This window comes from Diabrotica virgifera, chromosome 9 (assembly GCF_917563875.1).
Source record: "Diabrotica virgifera virgifera chromosome 9, PGI_DIABVI_V3a".
In the NCBI taxonomy this organism is placed as follows: domain Eukaryota; kingdom Metazoa; phylum Arthropoda; class Insecta; order Coleoptera; family Chrysomelidae; genus Diabrotica; species Diabrotica virgifera.
This window is the reverse complement of record NC_065451.1, coordinates 29282072-29298095: the sequence shown is the minus strand read 5'-3', so window position 1 is coordinate 29298095 and position 16024 is coordinate 29282072. Positions and strand designations below refer to the sequence as shown.

General features: G+C 31.8%; 2 protein-coding genes across 11 annotated transcripts in view; both read left to right on the top strand.

Moving 5' to 3' along the window:
- The window catches only part of LOC126892616 (gastrula zinc finger protein XlCGF8.2DB-like), a 379454-nt gene that overhangs the window by 145684 nt on the left and 217746 nt on the right, over positions 1 to 16024 (top strand). The window lies entirely within an intron of this gene.
- The window catches only part of LOC114326563 (zinc finger protein 260-like), a 346266-nt gene that overhangs the window by 278086 nt on the left and 52156 nt on the right, over positions 1 to 16024 (top strand). For 4 of the 10 annotated variants that reach the window (XM_050662204.1, XM_050662206.1, XM_050662205.1 and 1 more), the window contains one exon: positions 11039 to 11525. The exons of 5 other annotated variants lie outside the window; for them this stretch is intronic. In XM_050662204.1, the coding sequence (XP_050518161.1) occupies positions 11327 to 11525 (199 nt within the window). In that variant the 5' untranslated portion in view covers positions 11039 to 11326. Of the gene's footprint in view, positions 1 to 5200; positions 5611 to 11038; positions 11526 to 16024 lie in introns of those variants that run through there. One more of the 10 variants, XM_050662201.1, reaches the window with a different exon arrangement.

Below are 16024 nucleotides of genomic sequence, written 5' to 3'. Positions count from 1 at the left end.
ATAGGACACAACATGTTTCGAAAGAATAAAATATTAATTTTTAGTAGGTGTACACTGTATTAACTGTTAAAATTATAATTATTCCAAAAATTACACTAGTACCTACTTATAAAAAAGTACTTTTTATACCTAATACATACCACGGTTGTTTAAAATGGTATAATATATAATATTTATAATTACCTTATAAAATATAAATTTTAAGTATATCAAATTTTAATTATTTGTTTAAAAAATTTAAAAAAAGACGCAACAGCCGGGTTCGAACTACGAAACTCTCGATCTGCAGTCTAATGCCACTGATCCACCATCAATTTGCAGATATCGATTTATTAGCGTACTTTAAAATATCATTGCATTAGCCACATTTTTAAAATAGTTTGAAATAAAAAAATCGATTTATCCATTCAGGGTGATTGATTAGTGGAGTAAAGCTCCGTAGATCCGTTATAGTAATTAGTCCATGTGGTGAGACCGCTCCCGTCTGAAAAAAATTTCTGATTCGGTTTCTTTGTGGATTCCTATTCAAAAATGTCCCCTTTAAACAAATCTGAAGGGTGCCGGGCGGAATTTTTGGGCAGAAATTGTTTAAACAATTTTTTTAAACAAATACAAAAGATCATGTTTTTTTTCTCTGGAACATATATTTTTAGATTTTTTGGGTCAGTCTAAACAAGAAAGGTGTCTTGTAATTTTTCTCAGAAATTGATAGTTTTGGAGTTATAGGCGATTTAAAATCTGAAAAATGCGAAAATACGCATTTTCGAGGCTTAAAAACTCATATTTAAATGAGTATTTTTGAAGTTGTCAGATACTTAGATTGAAGACTGAACATTCAGCTTCAAGATTCTGAAGAGTGAACGGGTCTAACTTTAATGTATACCGTTGTTTTTTAATTGTTAAATATGCGTGTTTATCCGATGTTTTTGCCGGTGCGGTGCGCTCCATTTCAAAAATCTCCTATTTTCCTCCGAAAAATATTTTTTCTAGATTCTTTGGGAAATTCTAAATAAAATAAGTTTCTTGACAAAAAAAACGCATATTCGGATTTAAATCGCTTATAACTTTAAAACTATTAATTTTTGGGAAAAATGTCAGGAAATTTATTTTATTTAGAATGTCCCAAAGAATCTAGAAATTTTTCGGAGAAAAATAGGAGATTTTTGAAACGGAGCGCGCCGCACCGGCAAAAAAATCGGATAAACACGCATATTTAACAATTAAAAAACAACGGTATAAATTAAAGTTAGACGCGATCACTCTTCAGAATCTGGAAGCTGAATATTTAGTCTTCAATTTAACTATCTGGCAACCTCAAAAATACTAATTTGAATATGAGGTTTTTAAGCCTAGAAAATGCGTATTTTCGCATTTTTCAGATTTTAAATCGCCTATAACTCAAAAACTATCAATTTTTGAGAAAATTTACAAGATACCTTTCTTGTTCAGAATGACCGACAAAACTTAAAAATATATGTTCCAGAGCAAAAAAAGTGATCTTTTGTATTTGTTTAAAAAATTGTTTAAACAATTTCTGCCCAAAAATTCCGCCCGGCACCCTTCAGATTTGTTTAAAGGGGACATTTTTGAATAGGAATCCTCAAAGAAACCGAATCAGAAATTTTTCCAGACGGGAGCGGTCTCACCACATGGACTAAATAGATAGCAATAAAAGTTAATAACGAAAATTGTAGCCAACTTTGATTACAAATTGATAATCAGTAATCGTAATCGTAAATTGTCAGTTTTAAGTTTTAGACAATTCAGTCATGGCTTATTACCTAAAATTTAGAAAGGTTTAGACCCATAATTAATAATTTGTTCTGAAAAATGAAAATATCTCAAAAACTAATAAATTTAGACATAGGGAATGTTATATAAAAATTAAAGTACGGTAATAGTACTTTTCGATAGTGATATAAAATATAGGGTGTTTTATTTAAAATTACTGAGAAAATAATGTACTTGCGTTTTGACTCACCCTGTAGGTATTCAATATAAAGAAAATTAGGAATATCAATAATTTATGAAAATTTTGACAATAAATAAAAAAATATGGCATCAATAAACCATTGCCGTTGTGCTTATTTTTATTTATACAGGGACTTGAACTTTGTCACGATTTTAATATAAAATTTGTTATAACTTTGTAAATACCCTGTATAACATACCAAACCTTTATATTTTTGTAATGGAAAAGTTAAGAAGATGTCGAATATAAAATAAAATACAGGGTGTTCCATTAAAACAAAACAAATATTTGATCTGCCACTATGTTATCGAACACCCTGTAACATTTTAACTAATTTTGTAATGTGAAGCTCAAAGTTGGCTACAATTTTTGTTATTAATTTTTATCGCTATCCATTACTATCAGTGGCAGCTCGTGGCCTTGGAGACAGGGTCGGCAAGGTTTTTTTGTCTCCTCATATAGGTATACCATCAAACTAAAAGGCTTAATTCATCATAGGAGATTTTGTTGTTTTTTGCTTTTTTTTATTTCATGTACTTGACACATTCTCTCTTGTTTCATGGTGTTTCGACAATACGTGTTGATTCTTTTGAGACAAGGTAGATCCCGTTTTTTTTTAGGCAGAAATTGGTGGTAATAAGAAAATTGATAAACAGTTTGTTGTAATGAATTGCAGTACTTACTACATAGAATTATACATACATATTGTGCAACTTATCCCACTTTCTGAAAATATTTGGACCAGCATAATTTTTAAGTACCTAACTTGTAATAATAAATATCTTGGAAATTCTTTGGCGAACGTAACTTTTAAATTTTAAATCGTCAAAGAGGTCAAAAATTTGCAAATCTTCAAAATTCAAAAAACGAGTAGCTATTTGCATATAATAGTAGGTATCCAAAATTTGTCGTTGTCTTTTTTGGGGTGGTTCGGCAATATCAAGCGAATCCAAAACGTCACTGCGTATATATTGGAAACTACTATCATTACGAAGACCTCTGAGATTTTCCACCAGCTTTCCTATTCTATTTTTAGAATAAATAATGTCAGTTGACTGATTTTGAACAACAAGGAATATCTTGGGCAAACTTTGTCTTAAAAATATTTAAAAAAATATTGAAAGAGTCATTAGTATTTAATAAAGTTCTCAAACCGATTGCTTCACGGATCGAGGTATCGCCACTTTCAAAATCATCGCCTTCGATAATAAAATCAAAAACTTCCAAAAGCTGTTCACGAAAATCTGCTACAGATACTAAAACTATAAGAGATAATCTGCTTAGATAAAATTAACCGAGATTTAAAATTTCATCGCGTCTGACAAACTGTTCGCTTTTTTTTTTTCGAAACAAATTTGTTCTAAAGCAGTAATCCGTTTAGGTGAGCTAAACTGGCAAGAAAAGACGATATTCTTTGTTTTACACGTATCATGTAAAACTAAATTCATTATATGCGAATAATAGTGAGTAAATAAAGCTTGTGATGCAATAGTTTTAACTTTTGCCTGGAGACTATTCAATTCACCACTCATCACAGCAACGCCGTCATAAGATTGCCCCAGTTTGCCCTACCAATTTATTTTTGGTATCAAAAAATTTGAATCTGTTCTTTAAAACACCAAAAATATATTCTGCCTTATTGCTTTTACTCACATCTCTAAAACCTAAAAACCTCTCATAAATATTACCACGTAACGCGTATCGAACAAAATAATTGATAATTGTGAATGACATGATAATCAGAAGTTTCATCTACTTTCAGTGAAAAGCAAATGGTTTTCTAAATCTCAGATTCAACAACGTTATTCAAAATTTAACTATTTGATTATATGTATTAGTTCATTCTGTATTACGAATACACTTCGAATCAGAAAGTAAATAGGTATTTCTAAGACAATTTTATTAATTCTCTATAATTACTTTGATTTTTAACAAATGCTTCGATCCATCATGTCAACTAAATGATAATTCCTGACAGCTTAAAAAAATTACAATATCAATTAAACGACGTAAAACGGCGTGATTATTTTTGACAATTTCTACCGATGCATGCTTCCAAATGAAACACCGACCGGCAGACCGAAATGTGCCGTACTTGCCGCTTAACCTGCCATGCCGTATCTGCTATTGCCCACGGAGAGAAGTAATGTTCGCTTGCTCATCGACTTGTTATGTCGTTGAGTTTTACGTGTAAATTGTCAAGCTACGGATGTTAGGGACGGCTAGCCGAAAAGTCAGATAAGTGGCTCGGATCATTCATTTTTTGAGAAGTCTGTTATGCGCAGGGATCACTTAACGCTCGGATTGATCAAATTCTTTTAAAAACCATGAATAAAATTTAGTCTGTATTATCTGATAATTTTTTTTTTATTTCACAGATACAAATATTTAAAAAATCTATATCTATAAATGTGTGGGTCGGCACTGCCGACCCTGACCGGCCGCCACTGATTACTATAACGGATCTACGGAGCTTAACCCTACTAATCAATCACCCTGTATAATAGCAGTTAAATATTGCATTGTTAGCTAATAGTTCTAAGCTATTCTAAAAATTTCAGGTACCTGGGTAGCGGTAGCGGGTAGCCTAGAACTATTTTTAAAATGGATTACAAAATTTGCGGAGACCGTGACACCGATCAAGCCAAGTATATAAAAACCTTTTAAAATAGAAAAATCAATACAATAATAAGGAAAACTTCTTCTTCTTCTTGTAGTTCATTCTCCTATCGGAGGTTGGCTATATCATCACAGCTATCCGTACCTTATTGGCGGCTACTCTAAAAAGATCTACTGAGCTACAACTATACCACTCTCTTAAGTTTCTTAGCCAGGAAATTCTTCTTCTACCTATAGATCTTATACCCTTTATTTTACCTTGCATTATGAGCCTTAATATCTCATATTTCGCACCTCTGGTAATGTGGCCTAAATATTCTAGCTTTCTTGTTTTGATGTTCTTTATCACCTCACAATCCTTTTGCAGCCTTCTTAACACTTCTGCATTTGTAACTCGTTGGATCCATGGTATTTTCAAAAGGAAAACTACAAATTGATTTTTCAGGAGAAAAAAATGATAAATCAGTAGATTCGACGGGAAATTGGTAGCTGTGGCATCGCTGTTCAAGAGTGGGATTACGAACACTCGATACGAATCGTATCCGCCATGTTTTACCATAGCGCCTTACGGGAAAAGATGGCGGATACGATTCGTATCGAGTGTACGTAATCCCTTTAGGCCACTGCTGGCTGCTAAGCCGCGCCGGTCTATATATTATACGTCTTACGTAAAAATGATCTAAATAAATAAAGAGAAGAAGAATTTTAAAATTTCAACTTTGAACTACTGGCGTCCATATTTATTGTTATTTGTTTTTGTCGTGAACTTGGACAAGGAAAGATCCTTATTTAAGATTGTGAACATTCACTGAACCACAACTGAACATTGCGATTGTTATTGTTGTTATGTGTTAAGTTGTTTAGTTTTCACGAATTTCACGTTTCAATTCAATTGTTCTGTTCGTGTCTTCCTCTCACTGGTTCTTGTTCAAGTTCAATTCAACTCAACTAAAATTCGGTGATCATGATGTGTTGTAGGTTGTAGTTGTATTGGAAACATCGTCTGCGGTAAACATTAGGTATTTACATTGATTAATAACTACAATATTTATAATCAATGGTATTTATAAGGCTATTACATTAACGATGCTTTAACATTAACACTGCTTTTTTATAAGCACTTTTACAAAAATGTGTCACAATAGAATATCTAAAAATACTAAATTGATGGCTTAGTGTGAAAACCTCGTATCTCATTAAATTACAATTTTTCAGGAGAGGCAAAAAACTGATTTCTGCATAATATGATCTAAAAACAAAAACTACTGTTACGTATTTTAATTTGAGCACATTGAGACAATTATCTGATCTTCGCCCAGAGCTGAAAGTGTTAAATGTTGCTATTAAATTGAAAATACAAATATTAACTATGAAAAACATGTAAATATCCTTGCAGTATATGGAGCCTTTGCCCAAGTAACTGTGATAACCTCGTATATCTTGATATACATGTTTTTCATCTAAAATGAGGTTGTGTTTGTGATTATTTACGAAGTTTTCATTTTTCATAGCTTATTGCACACCTCCAAATACTAGGTTGATACTAGTGATGTAACGAATATTCGTATTCACATTCGCGAACATTCGCATGTTTTTGCATATTCGCATTTGCATCTGCATTCGCAAAATTTTGCGAATCGTTTGCGAATATGAAAACCAGAAAAAAAAATAATTTAAAGATAATATTAGGTTAATAAAATCAAAATCTATTCACTTCTCATATTTTTTTATTAAGAAAAGGTAACTTAACTTCAAACATGTAGCTACTCTCAAATGGAAATATGCAGGACACAACAGCAGACAAAGAGACGGAACATGGAATGAAGCGATAACTTACTGGAGACCTTGGGACTACAAAAGAGGAAGGGACAGACCACAGATGAGATGGTTGGATGACCTAAAAAGATACGCAGGGACCAGATCGACAGCATTAGCACTAAACCGAGAAGAGTGGAAAAATAAGGGGGAGGCATAGGTTCACTTCTTTTATTATTTGGTATTGTGTAATAAAGCTTAAGATTCAGATTGATTTACACTGAATATCAATTAACTTTTCATTATAAATTTAGGAAAATTACAAAAATAGAAACAAATTAAAAAAAAACTGAATATTCGCATCCGCATTCGCGAATGTCGGTAGCAGATATTCGCATTCGCATTCATATTCGTGAATGTCCAAAAAGTGACATTCGTTACATCACTAGTTGATACAGTACAAATCATTGGATTTAAGGTTTATAAAATGTTTCTATATGCCGGATTACCTTTTGTTGTTCACAAAAAAACCTTTCTTCAGGTCGAATTTCTTAAACAAACACTCGAAATTAAGTACCAAATTCTTGATTATAAATATACGTGGTATTCACACTAGATCAAGAAAGCAATTCTGCCGTGCTTAGCTTTAAGGTACGATTACAACAATGACTGCAGATGGCAACTGCAGTTGTCGCCGTGACTGACGTTACTATTTTGCACTATTAACAAATACTATTGACTGTAATACATCCAACTCCCACAGAAATCTGGAAGCACTTTGCCACTAGCTCGCTAGCGCCACTGTCAGCTTGAGCTGAAACTATGTTTTGAAAATGTAAAATTTGACGTAAACATTCAAATTTAATTTTATAAATTTTTGAATAGCAAGCTAATTTTGCTAAATTAAATTAAAATAAAAATAGTTCAAACACTTATACAAAAACAATAATAAAGCAATTTTATAAACGTAAGGTTAGATTGCTCTGGTTATCACCGCATACCACTAGATGGCGCTATATTGTTTGCTTCCTCAAATGTAATGGGAAATGTCAAGAGTTGTATGTATTACAGTCAATAGTATTTTTGCTATTAATTTGTATGAGACTGATTTCAACATCTGAATGCAACTGCTGTCCGGCAGAACGTCAGTTGCTAATAATTATACAAATAGTACAAAGTAATGACGTCTGTCATGGTGACAACTGTAACTGCTGTATGGATCCATTGTCGGAGTTGTACCTTGACAGATTTTATATCCACCAGATCATAAGATTGATAAAAGTCTTTTCCGAGTGTCTAAATTCTGTTAATTGGAGAGAAGTTGCCATAGTTTGTGTGATACAGTTTTATAGAAAACACTATGCCATGTCTCTAAGAATTCTAGTACTACATCTAAAGTTGATAAGACTTAACCCTAGAAAGGTGGACACTATAAATTTGACAACGCCCCTCTGTTTTCGTTGCAACAGCAGTAGCTGTTTCTTTAGTCTTGATTTAACACTTTGGCTGCATTTAGAGATATTTATAAACTTATGTTAGGTGTGTTATAAAGCATATATGCCCTGTATACCCCATTTGCCACTGTGAGTTACAACATAGTCAACGCAGCCAACCATTAGTTTGGTACGAGGTTTATTTGTCCTGTAACACAGCCAAGGTGTTAACAAGTGGTGGGTGTGTTTCTTTATTGCTGTATTTGCTTATTAGATTTTTTAAGGCTCATTGTAAATTTTATGATAGTCCACCTTTCAGTTTTGAGCACTGTTAGCTTGTCCTCAAAATTTGGGAAGAAAGTGAATATCAGTTATGTGAAGAAAAGAAACAAGTTATATTTCTATTGTCCGAGTAAAAAGAGGCACATGACTACTACTTATTGCAACCAAATGTCATCACCTTATATGGGGCGACTACCTCATACACTCTTGATGTACAGTTACAGTCATTGAATAGTTTACAGGCTTAGGTATCTAGGAGCCGATTTTTTAAATTATTACCTCGTTTAAACTCACCTTTTACGTCAAAGTAACGTTAACAGCGGTGTATCTAGAATAGGTTATTTAAAATTAAAAAATAAAAATAATATAAAAATATATTTTACAAAGTTTAACAAAATGGAAAGTATAGAAAGAAGTATTTTTTGAATGGAATGGATTATGGTCTTAATAATGAAAATAAGGAAGTCTGGTTTGAAAAGACCCAATATGATCAATCTTTGTATGATTTTCCATATGCACATATATGGCTCACATCCAAATCTGCAGCAACTTGTCTTAAAAACCAACCTTCTTCGAGTTTTGCAATTGCTCTTGCTTTTGTGCATCATTCAAATTCATTATAACCATTTTGAAGGAGTTTATGTTTCAACACTCGCGAAATTTTTGACAAGCATGGACTTTTTGACTTTGACATTTATGAAATCCTACGACACTGCAATTTTACAGTATTACAATATAAAAATTAAGGTGTAAACTAATCAGTGATCGTAACTGTACATCGACTCTATTTATATTTGTGCCACTTACTAAGACATACATTTTTTCTAATTTTTGGAATAAAAGTGTTTATAACTACATTTTTGTATTTCTTTTCCAATTTTTTGTTACATGTAGTAAAAATGACGAAAGTCCACCTAAACTGCCAGTAAATAATAGTCCACCTTTCTATAAGGTTAATAAAACAGAACAGTCAGTGGTATGGTCAAGTAGTTTATAGAAAAAGACTCTTTCTGGAATGTCTAAATATTTGAACCTTGTATTTCTCGATACAGTGATTTCTGACTTAAAAACTTTTACCCTATGACCATAGAATTGTAACAAATATTAATGAAAATATAGACTGATGGCCAGATAAATGCAACACTTTGTATAAGGTTATTTTTCCTTCAGTTTAGTTTATTTGTAATTTTTAGTCATTTTCGATTGCTTTTGATCTACCCAAAAAAATTTAAAATGCCAACTGTTTATGGTCGTTGGCAATTTCGTTATTTAAGCAACTTTGAAAAGGATTCATTGTAGGCATAAAACAAGCCGGTTTTGGTTTACGGGACATTTCACGAAGAGTTGGAAGGTAATCCATCAACAACATTAAGAGTTTGGAGGAGGTTGTCCAATGATGAGACTAATCGGCGTAGTAGGGGGTCTGGATTTCCTAGCCTATAATATTGCAAAGCCATGATTTGTGCCATCTTAGACTTCTTGTTCTCGGAAATATGACGGGGCAGTGTACATCAACTAAGATATGATTTGGTTGCAACTGCAGGAAGAAACAGTACAGTCTTAAGAGAAACAGTAAATCAAGATTACTTGGAATGGAACTGAGAGCTTACCATCTGCTTTTGGTGTTACCTTTGATACCACAGCGTAAGGCTGGGTGCTTAGAATAATGTAGAGTTTAGCAAAACTGAACTGGCCAATGGAATTTTGTCTGCTTCAGTGATGAATCTAGGATTGGCTGTCTATGATGGGCACATAAGGGTAAGACGTTTTTGAGGTGAGAGACGAAATATAGACATGGCTGTTGAATGTCATACAGCAAGATAAACAAGCATTATGCTATGGGGTACTATATGTTTGGAAAGCAGATCACCTCTAGTTCTTATTAACATTCTGATAGCTTGACAATATATTGGTGAAGTACTGTAACCAGTTTTACATTTCTACCTACAAACTTTTAAGAGGATAACGCAAGGCCTCATATTTCCTGAAACCATGGAGTTCATACAAGAATCTGGTAGAGACTTTGGAGTAGCCATCAGGGTCAGCTGATTTGTCATGCATCAACATGTGTGGTAGGTGGAAATTTAAATCAATTGCCACATTCTCCTCGAGCAATCATAGAAGACCTGTGGCATGCCAAAGGAAGAATATGGATGAGTATTGCACAATACGATATAACCACTTAATTTGGTCAATGTCACATAGAGTAACTTAGTGTATAGAAAATCAAGGAAGAGCCACTCGTTATCAATTTTTTTTATGAAAATGACGCTGCAAATTTGTTTATAATCTTATCAAATAATAAGAATATTATAGTGTGAAATAATAAGACTATTAGAAGGTGTTGCATTTTTTTGCCATCAGTATACTAAAAATTGTACACTTTACTTAAGAGCACACAGTAGCGATCAACAGGTAGCAACAAACGCGTTCCAAGATTGCGGCTCTAATTTTGAATATTTTGTCGAGATATTTGGCACACATATTCGTAATATAATAAAGAATGGCGGTACAGAGCCCAATTTCAGAAATTTGTTAGTACTATGTGGAAATTACTCTATAACTAAATAAAATATTGCAAAAAGGAGCCTAAGGAGCCTGTACCTCCATTATAAAAGACAAAAAAATAAACTTTCTTCAAATAAATTTTTTTATAGACAAAAAAATAAACTTTCTTCCAATAAACTTTTTTATCCCGTGCCTAGATTTTATGTCACATTGGATCTACTAAAAATCAATTATTTTATAACAAGAAATCGAATGTCACTGACTTGGCAACATTTCGCGCCTGTGTATAAAAATTATTGTTTTTGATAGTATAAATATCACTGTCAGTGTCGAATTAACGACGCACTGTTGCCTGACCTTTGAAAGTTCGCAGAACTTTCACAATCTTGGACTGTGTTTGTTGCTACCTGTTGATCGCTACTGTGCGCTCTTAATATTAAGTTGTAAACCAAAAAGCTCTTTCTTTCAGGTTTGAAAATCCCTCTCAAAAACTTGAAGGCTACACCCAAGCAGAATTTTAAGAGAATTAGACAATAGATATAAGTACAGACACTGATCGCTGAGGGGCAAGACAAAAGTGTTTCCTCCAGTGTTAACGAAGGACATAACCCATAAAAAGAAGAAAATATGGTGGGGTTATTGTGACCTTGTTTCATGTTAATATGGTTCTGAATTGAAAATATATTCCTAGTACACCACTTGTACACTTGGTTACTCTACTCTGGAGTATAAACACAATACTGAAACAGATAAAATCATGTCTGATCACATAGGAGTAAAACAAGAATTTAGTGAAGTGTGTAAAAAAGAAGAAGACGATGATGAGGTGGGTGATGCACTACAGGATACCTTTAAAATCGAGATCAAGGAGGAGCCTAAGAGGGAAAGTGCCAGTGATACATTTGATTCTGCAGACCTTAACGAGTATCCTATAAAAACTGAAGAAGAACAAGATGGTAAGTAAATAAAAAGCATAATAAAGCTTCAACCCAAACCCTTTTTGCAGTGTGTCATTAATTTTGATCAAATAGGATTTTAAGAATGTCACCAATCATTGCATGAAATTTATTTAAACCTGATAGTTACCAGAATCATAATCAGCCACATACAGGGTGGGACATTGGTGCAGGGAAGTCCAATTAATCGTTTGTCATACAAGATACGAAAAAATTATTTAGGTAAAAGTTGGGGCGTAGATAGAACCCTGATTTAAATATATTTTCAAATATACAGGGCCACCCGTATTGGCAGGGTGACACAAACTTCAGTTTTCTTTAATAGAACACGTTGTATATTTAAATTTTTGGATTCTGCTCGACGTCTTCTTTCTTAAAATGTATAGATTTGTAATGTTATCAGGGGTAGTTTAAAAGATAATTATGTTTTTTTATGAATGTCGTAGCAACTTTCACACCCTGTAGAATTGTAGTGATTTGACATCAGAAACTCTATTTGTGTTCAAATGATTTTTAATATAGTTTACCATTATTAAACATTATGTTTATAGCGAAATGTTTAATTTTAGTATACAGGGTTAGTATACAGAATGAGTACCGATGTGAAGTTATCCATAGATTCCATCCATAGATTTTTTTTTCAAAATATCGCAAAAGTACTGGGACAATAGTACTACCAAGCAAGTATATTATTAAATTAAAGGAAACCAATAGTAAAACTTATACTTAATATAAAATTTTATATTAAAACCAATTTTCCACACTTTGCAGTTCATATTCTCAAAAAGCGAAGAAATACACTTTTTATTTTGGATTTTAATTTTCTTTATGAAATAATGCTTATTAATAAACAACATATCCAAAAATTGAGGAGGAGTGTTTTCACTTAACAGAAAAAATAAATTTTAAAGATTGTATGTGTGCGATTCTTATGGAGGAAACATGTCTTAGTTAATCACCGCAAAAACGGAGAATACACTTTTTATTTTGGATTTTAATTTTTTTTAAGAAAGTATGCTTATTAATAAACAACATATCCAAAAATTGAGGAGGAGTGTTTTCACTTAAGAAAAAAAATAATTTTTAAAGATTGTACGTTTGTGATTCTTATGGACGAGACATGTCGTAGTTAATCACCTCAAAAACGGAGAAATACACTTTTTATTTTGGATTTTAATTTTTTTTCATAAAGCATGCTTATTAATAAACAACATATCCAAAAATTGAGGAGGAGTGTTTTCACTTAAGAAAAAAAATTTTTTTAAAGATTGTACGTGTGTGATTCTTATAGACGAGACACATGTCGTAGTTAATCACCTCAAAAACGGAGAAATACACTTTTTATTTTGAATTTTAATTTTTTTTTAAGAAAGAATGCTTATTAATAAACAACATATCCAAAAATTGAGGAGGAGTGTTTTCACTTAAGAAAAAAAATAATTTTTAAAGATTGTACGTTTGTGATTCTTATGGACGAGACATGTCGTAGTTAATCACCTCAAAAACGGAGAATACACTTTTTATTTTGGATTTTAATTTTTTTAAAGAAAGTATGCTTATTAATAAACAACATATCCAAAAATTGAGGAGGAGTGTTTTCACTTAACAGAAAAAATAAATTTTAAAGATTCTATGTGTGCGATTCTTATGGAGGAAACATGTCTTTGTTAAACACCGCAAAAACGGAGAATACACTTTTTATTTTGGATTTTAATTTTTTTTAAGAAAGTATGCTTATTAATAAACAACATATCCAAAAATTGAGGAGGAGTGTTTTCACTTAAGAAAAAAAATAATTTTTAAAGATTGTACGTTTGTGATTCTTATGGACGAGACATGTCGTAGTTAATCACCTCAAAAACGGAGAATACACTTTTTATTTTGGATTTTAATTTTTTTTAAGAAAGTATGCTTATTAATAAATAACATATCCAAAAATTGAGGAGGAGTGTTTTCACTTAACAGAAAAAATAAATTTTAAAGATTGTATGTATGCGATTCTTATGGAGGAAACATGTCTTTGTTAAACACCGCAAAAACGGAGAATACACTTTTTATTTTGGATTTTAATTTTTTTTAAGAAAGTATGCTTATTAATAAACAATATATCCAAAAATTGAGGAGGAGTGTTTTCACTTAAGAAAAAAAATAATTTTTAAAGTTTGTACGTGTGTGATTCTTATAGACGAGACACATGTCGTAGTTAATCACCTCAAAAACGGAGAAATACACTTTTTATTTTGGATTTTAATTTTTTTTAAGAAAGTATGCTTATTAATAAACAACATATCCAAAAATTATTGTTTTAATTAGTGTTAAGGGTTTCCTGTTTAAACGGGGCTGCCAGACGTGAACTGAACCCTTAGTCGCACCCCATTCGATTTTTTAGGAAAAACGAAATTTCAAAGCAAAAACCCAGACCTGTTTTATTTGTAATTTTATACATAGGAGCATGACGATGTTATTTTATTTTGTTGTATACACTGACGGTGAGAAAATCGCTTACATTTTTTGCACTCTTTTTCGCAATTACTTTTTCCACAATGCACACATTTTGTAGTTATATTTTCGGTTGTTGTAATAATAAGGTACTCTAAATATTTTCTATATAGTTTCGGATTAAAATTTTTATCAACTAAAATTTTTTTTTATATTAGTTTCGCAATAATACAGTGTGAACACACCACAATTCCAAGAATCTGTTTGAACTGGATGCATGTTATTAAAACTAAAAGTGAAATCTGCAGCAACATTATCGCCCGTATTTGTACACATTGACATTATTCTATAAAAGTAATATTTTCCTTTTTTACTGTTATTACCACGTGGATCATAAAACTCTGCAGATTTGTTGCAAGTATCGATTTTCATCACCATCCAATGGTTTAGTACAAGTATTGGAAAGAACAAAATCTGACTATTTATTGACCATTTTTCCAGTCCTCTTAGTATTTTCTCAACCGTGTAACTGAAGAAAATTTTTATGTGATTTTTGCTATTTCGAAAAATGTTTAAAACATAATCCACGAGAAAATTGTCCAACCACATGTCTGTACAGTTTTGTTTACTTGCCGCTAGGTAAGAAAAACTGGTATAGAACAATAACTCGTCGTTAAACTTTGTTATTGCGTAATCGCCATTTGCATAACAGGGGTAAATAAAATCATGTGTTTTTATATAGTATTCGTGGTCTGTTTCTTTGATATTTGGAGTTTTTTGACTGTTTACATTTTCTATTATTGCCTTGGTGTTCTCAAAATATTTCTTAATTAATTTTTGTTTAAAATAAGTGTGCATGCTTTTCTTTCTTTTACACCACGTTTCTTCTATTTTATTTTGCTTCTCATTTCCTTTTTTTAAAATTTTAGTACGTAACTTGGAAGCGCATCTAATTCTTTTTATTTTATATTTATGTTCTCTATATTGGCTTAAAACGTAGTGACGTACCTTCCGTACAAAACGTACGGAATGTAAATTATTATTTAATATATTATTTTTTAATAACCCAAAGTAGTTTTCTACGGGAGCGTTGCTTGTTCTGCCATGAAAAATTCCACTCCACAATGGTAAGAATGGAATATAGTGCTGGATAAAGTAAGACCCAAATTCTGGGTTATAAAACGGATTTTCTGTTTCAGTATTATTTAAGTTCTCATGTCCTTCTAGAACCGCGTCAAACATATTTTTAAAGTATATATAAAATAAGTTGTTTGAATAAAAGGCAGAACTTGAAGGCAGCGTATTATTGTTGTAAAAATATGATAAATTGTCATCACTGATTTTACTCTCAGCAATAATTTCTGAGTTAGTAATTTTGTATGATGTTAGTACTGATAGTAATTTATTTGTTATCATCTTAGTTTCTTGGGTAATTTGAGGACTTGCCAAAAGATAGAAAAAACAGTTTAGCACTGTTTCAATGTCATTAAAGGAAATTATATTAAATAAAGTAGCAATAATTTCTTTTATTAAAGATTTTGTATCGGAAGCAGATTTTAAAAAGTATGTGTTGATGTCACGAGAGACTAGTTTTATCATGTGTGCACAGCAGAGTTTAATAATTATTATTTTACTTAAATCGACTGTTTTATCTGTAACTGACCTATACAATAGTTTACAGTAGTCTTGTAACGTTAATAAATTCCAAGCTTCGCAAATTGAATTTAAAATTGCCACACTAAAATCACTGGTTGCTACTTTAAATGCAGGCCAGTGTACATTATTTCTTAAACAATAATGTCTATATTCATTTAACCATGATGAAATGTTTCCAATATCATGGCTATTAGTTACCATTTCCAAAAGAGGTACAATTTTTTTTGTATTTAACTGAGCAACACCGGCATAATATAGTATTCTCTTTGAATCTGCAAAAGGTTTTCTAACGACTGAACCAGTTGCGTCTATATATGTATTGAAGATACATTAAACCTATTATTATTTTTAACAAAATATAACTGTTCCCTACTTAATGTGCACACCCTAAATGTATAAGGAAT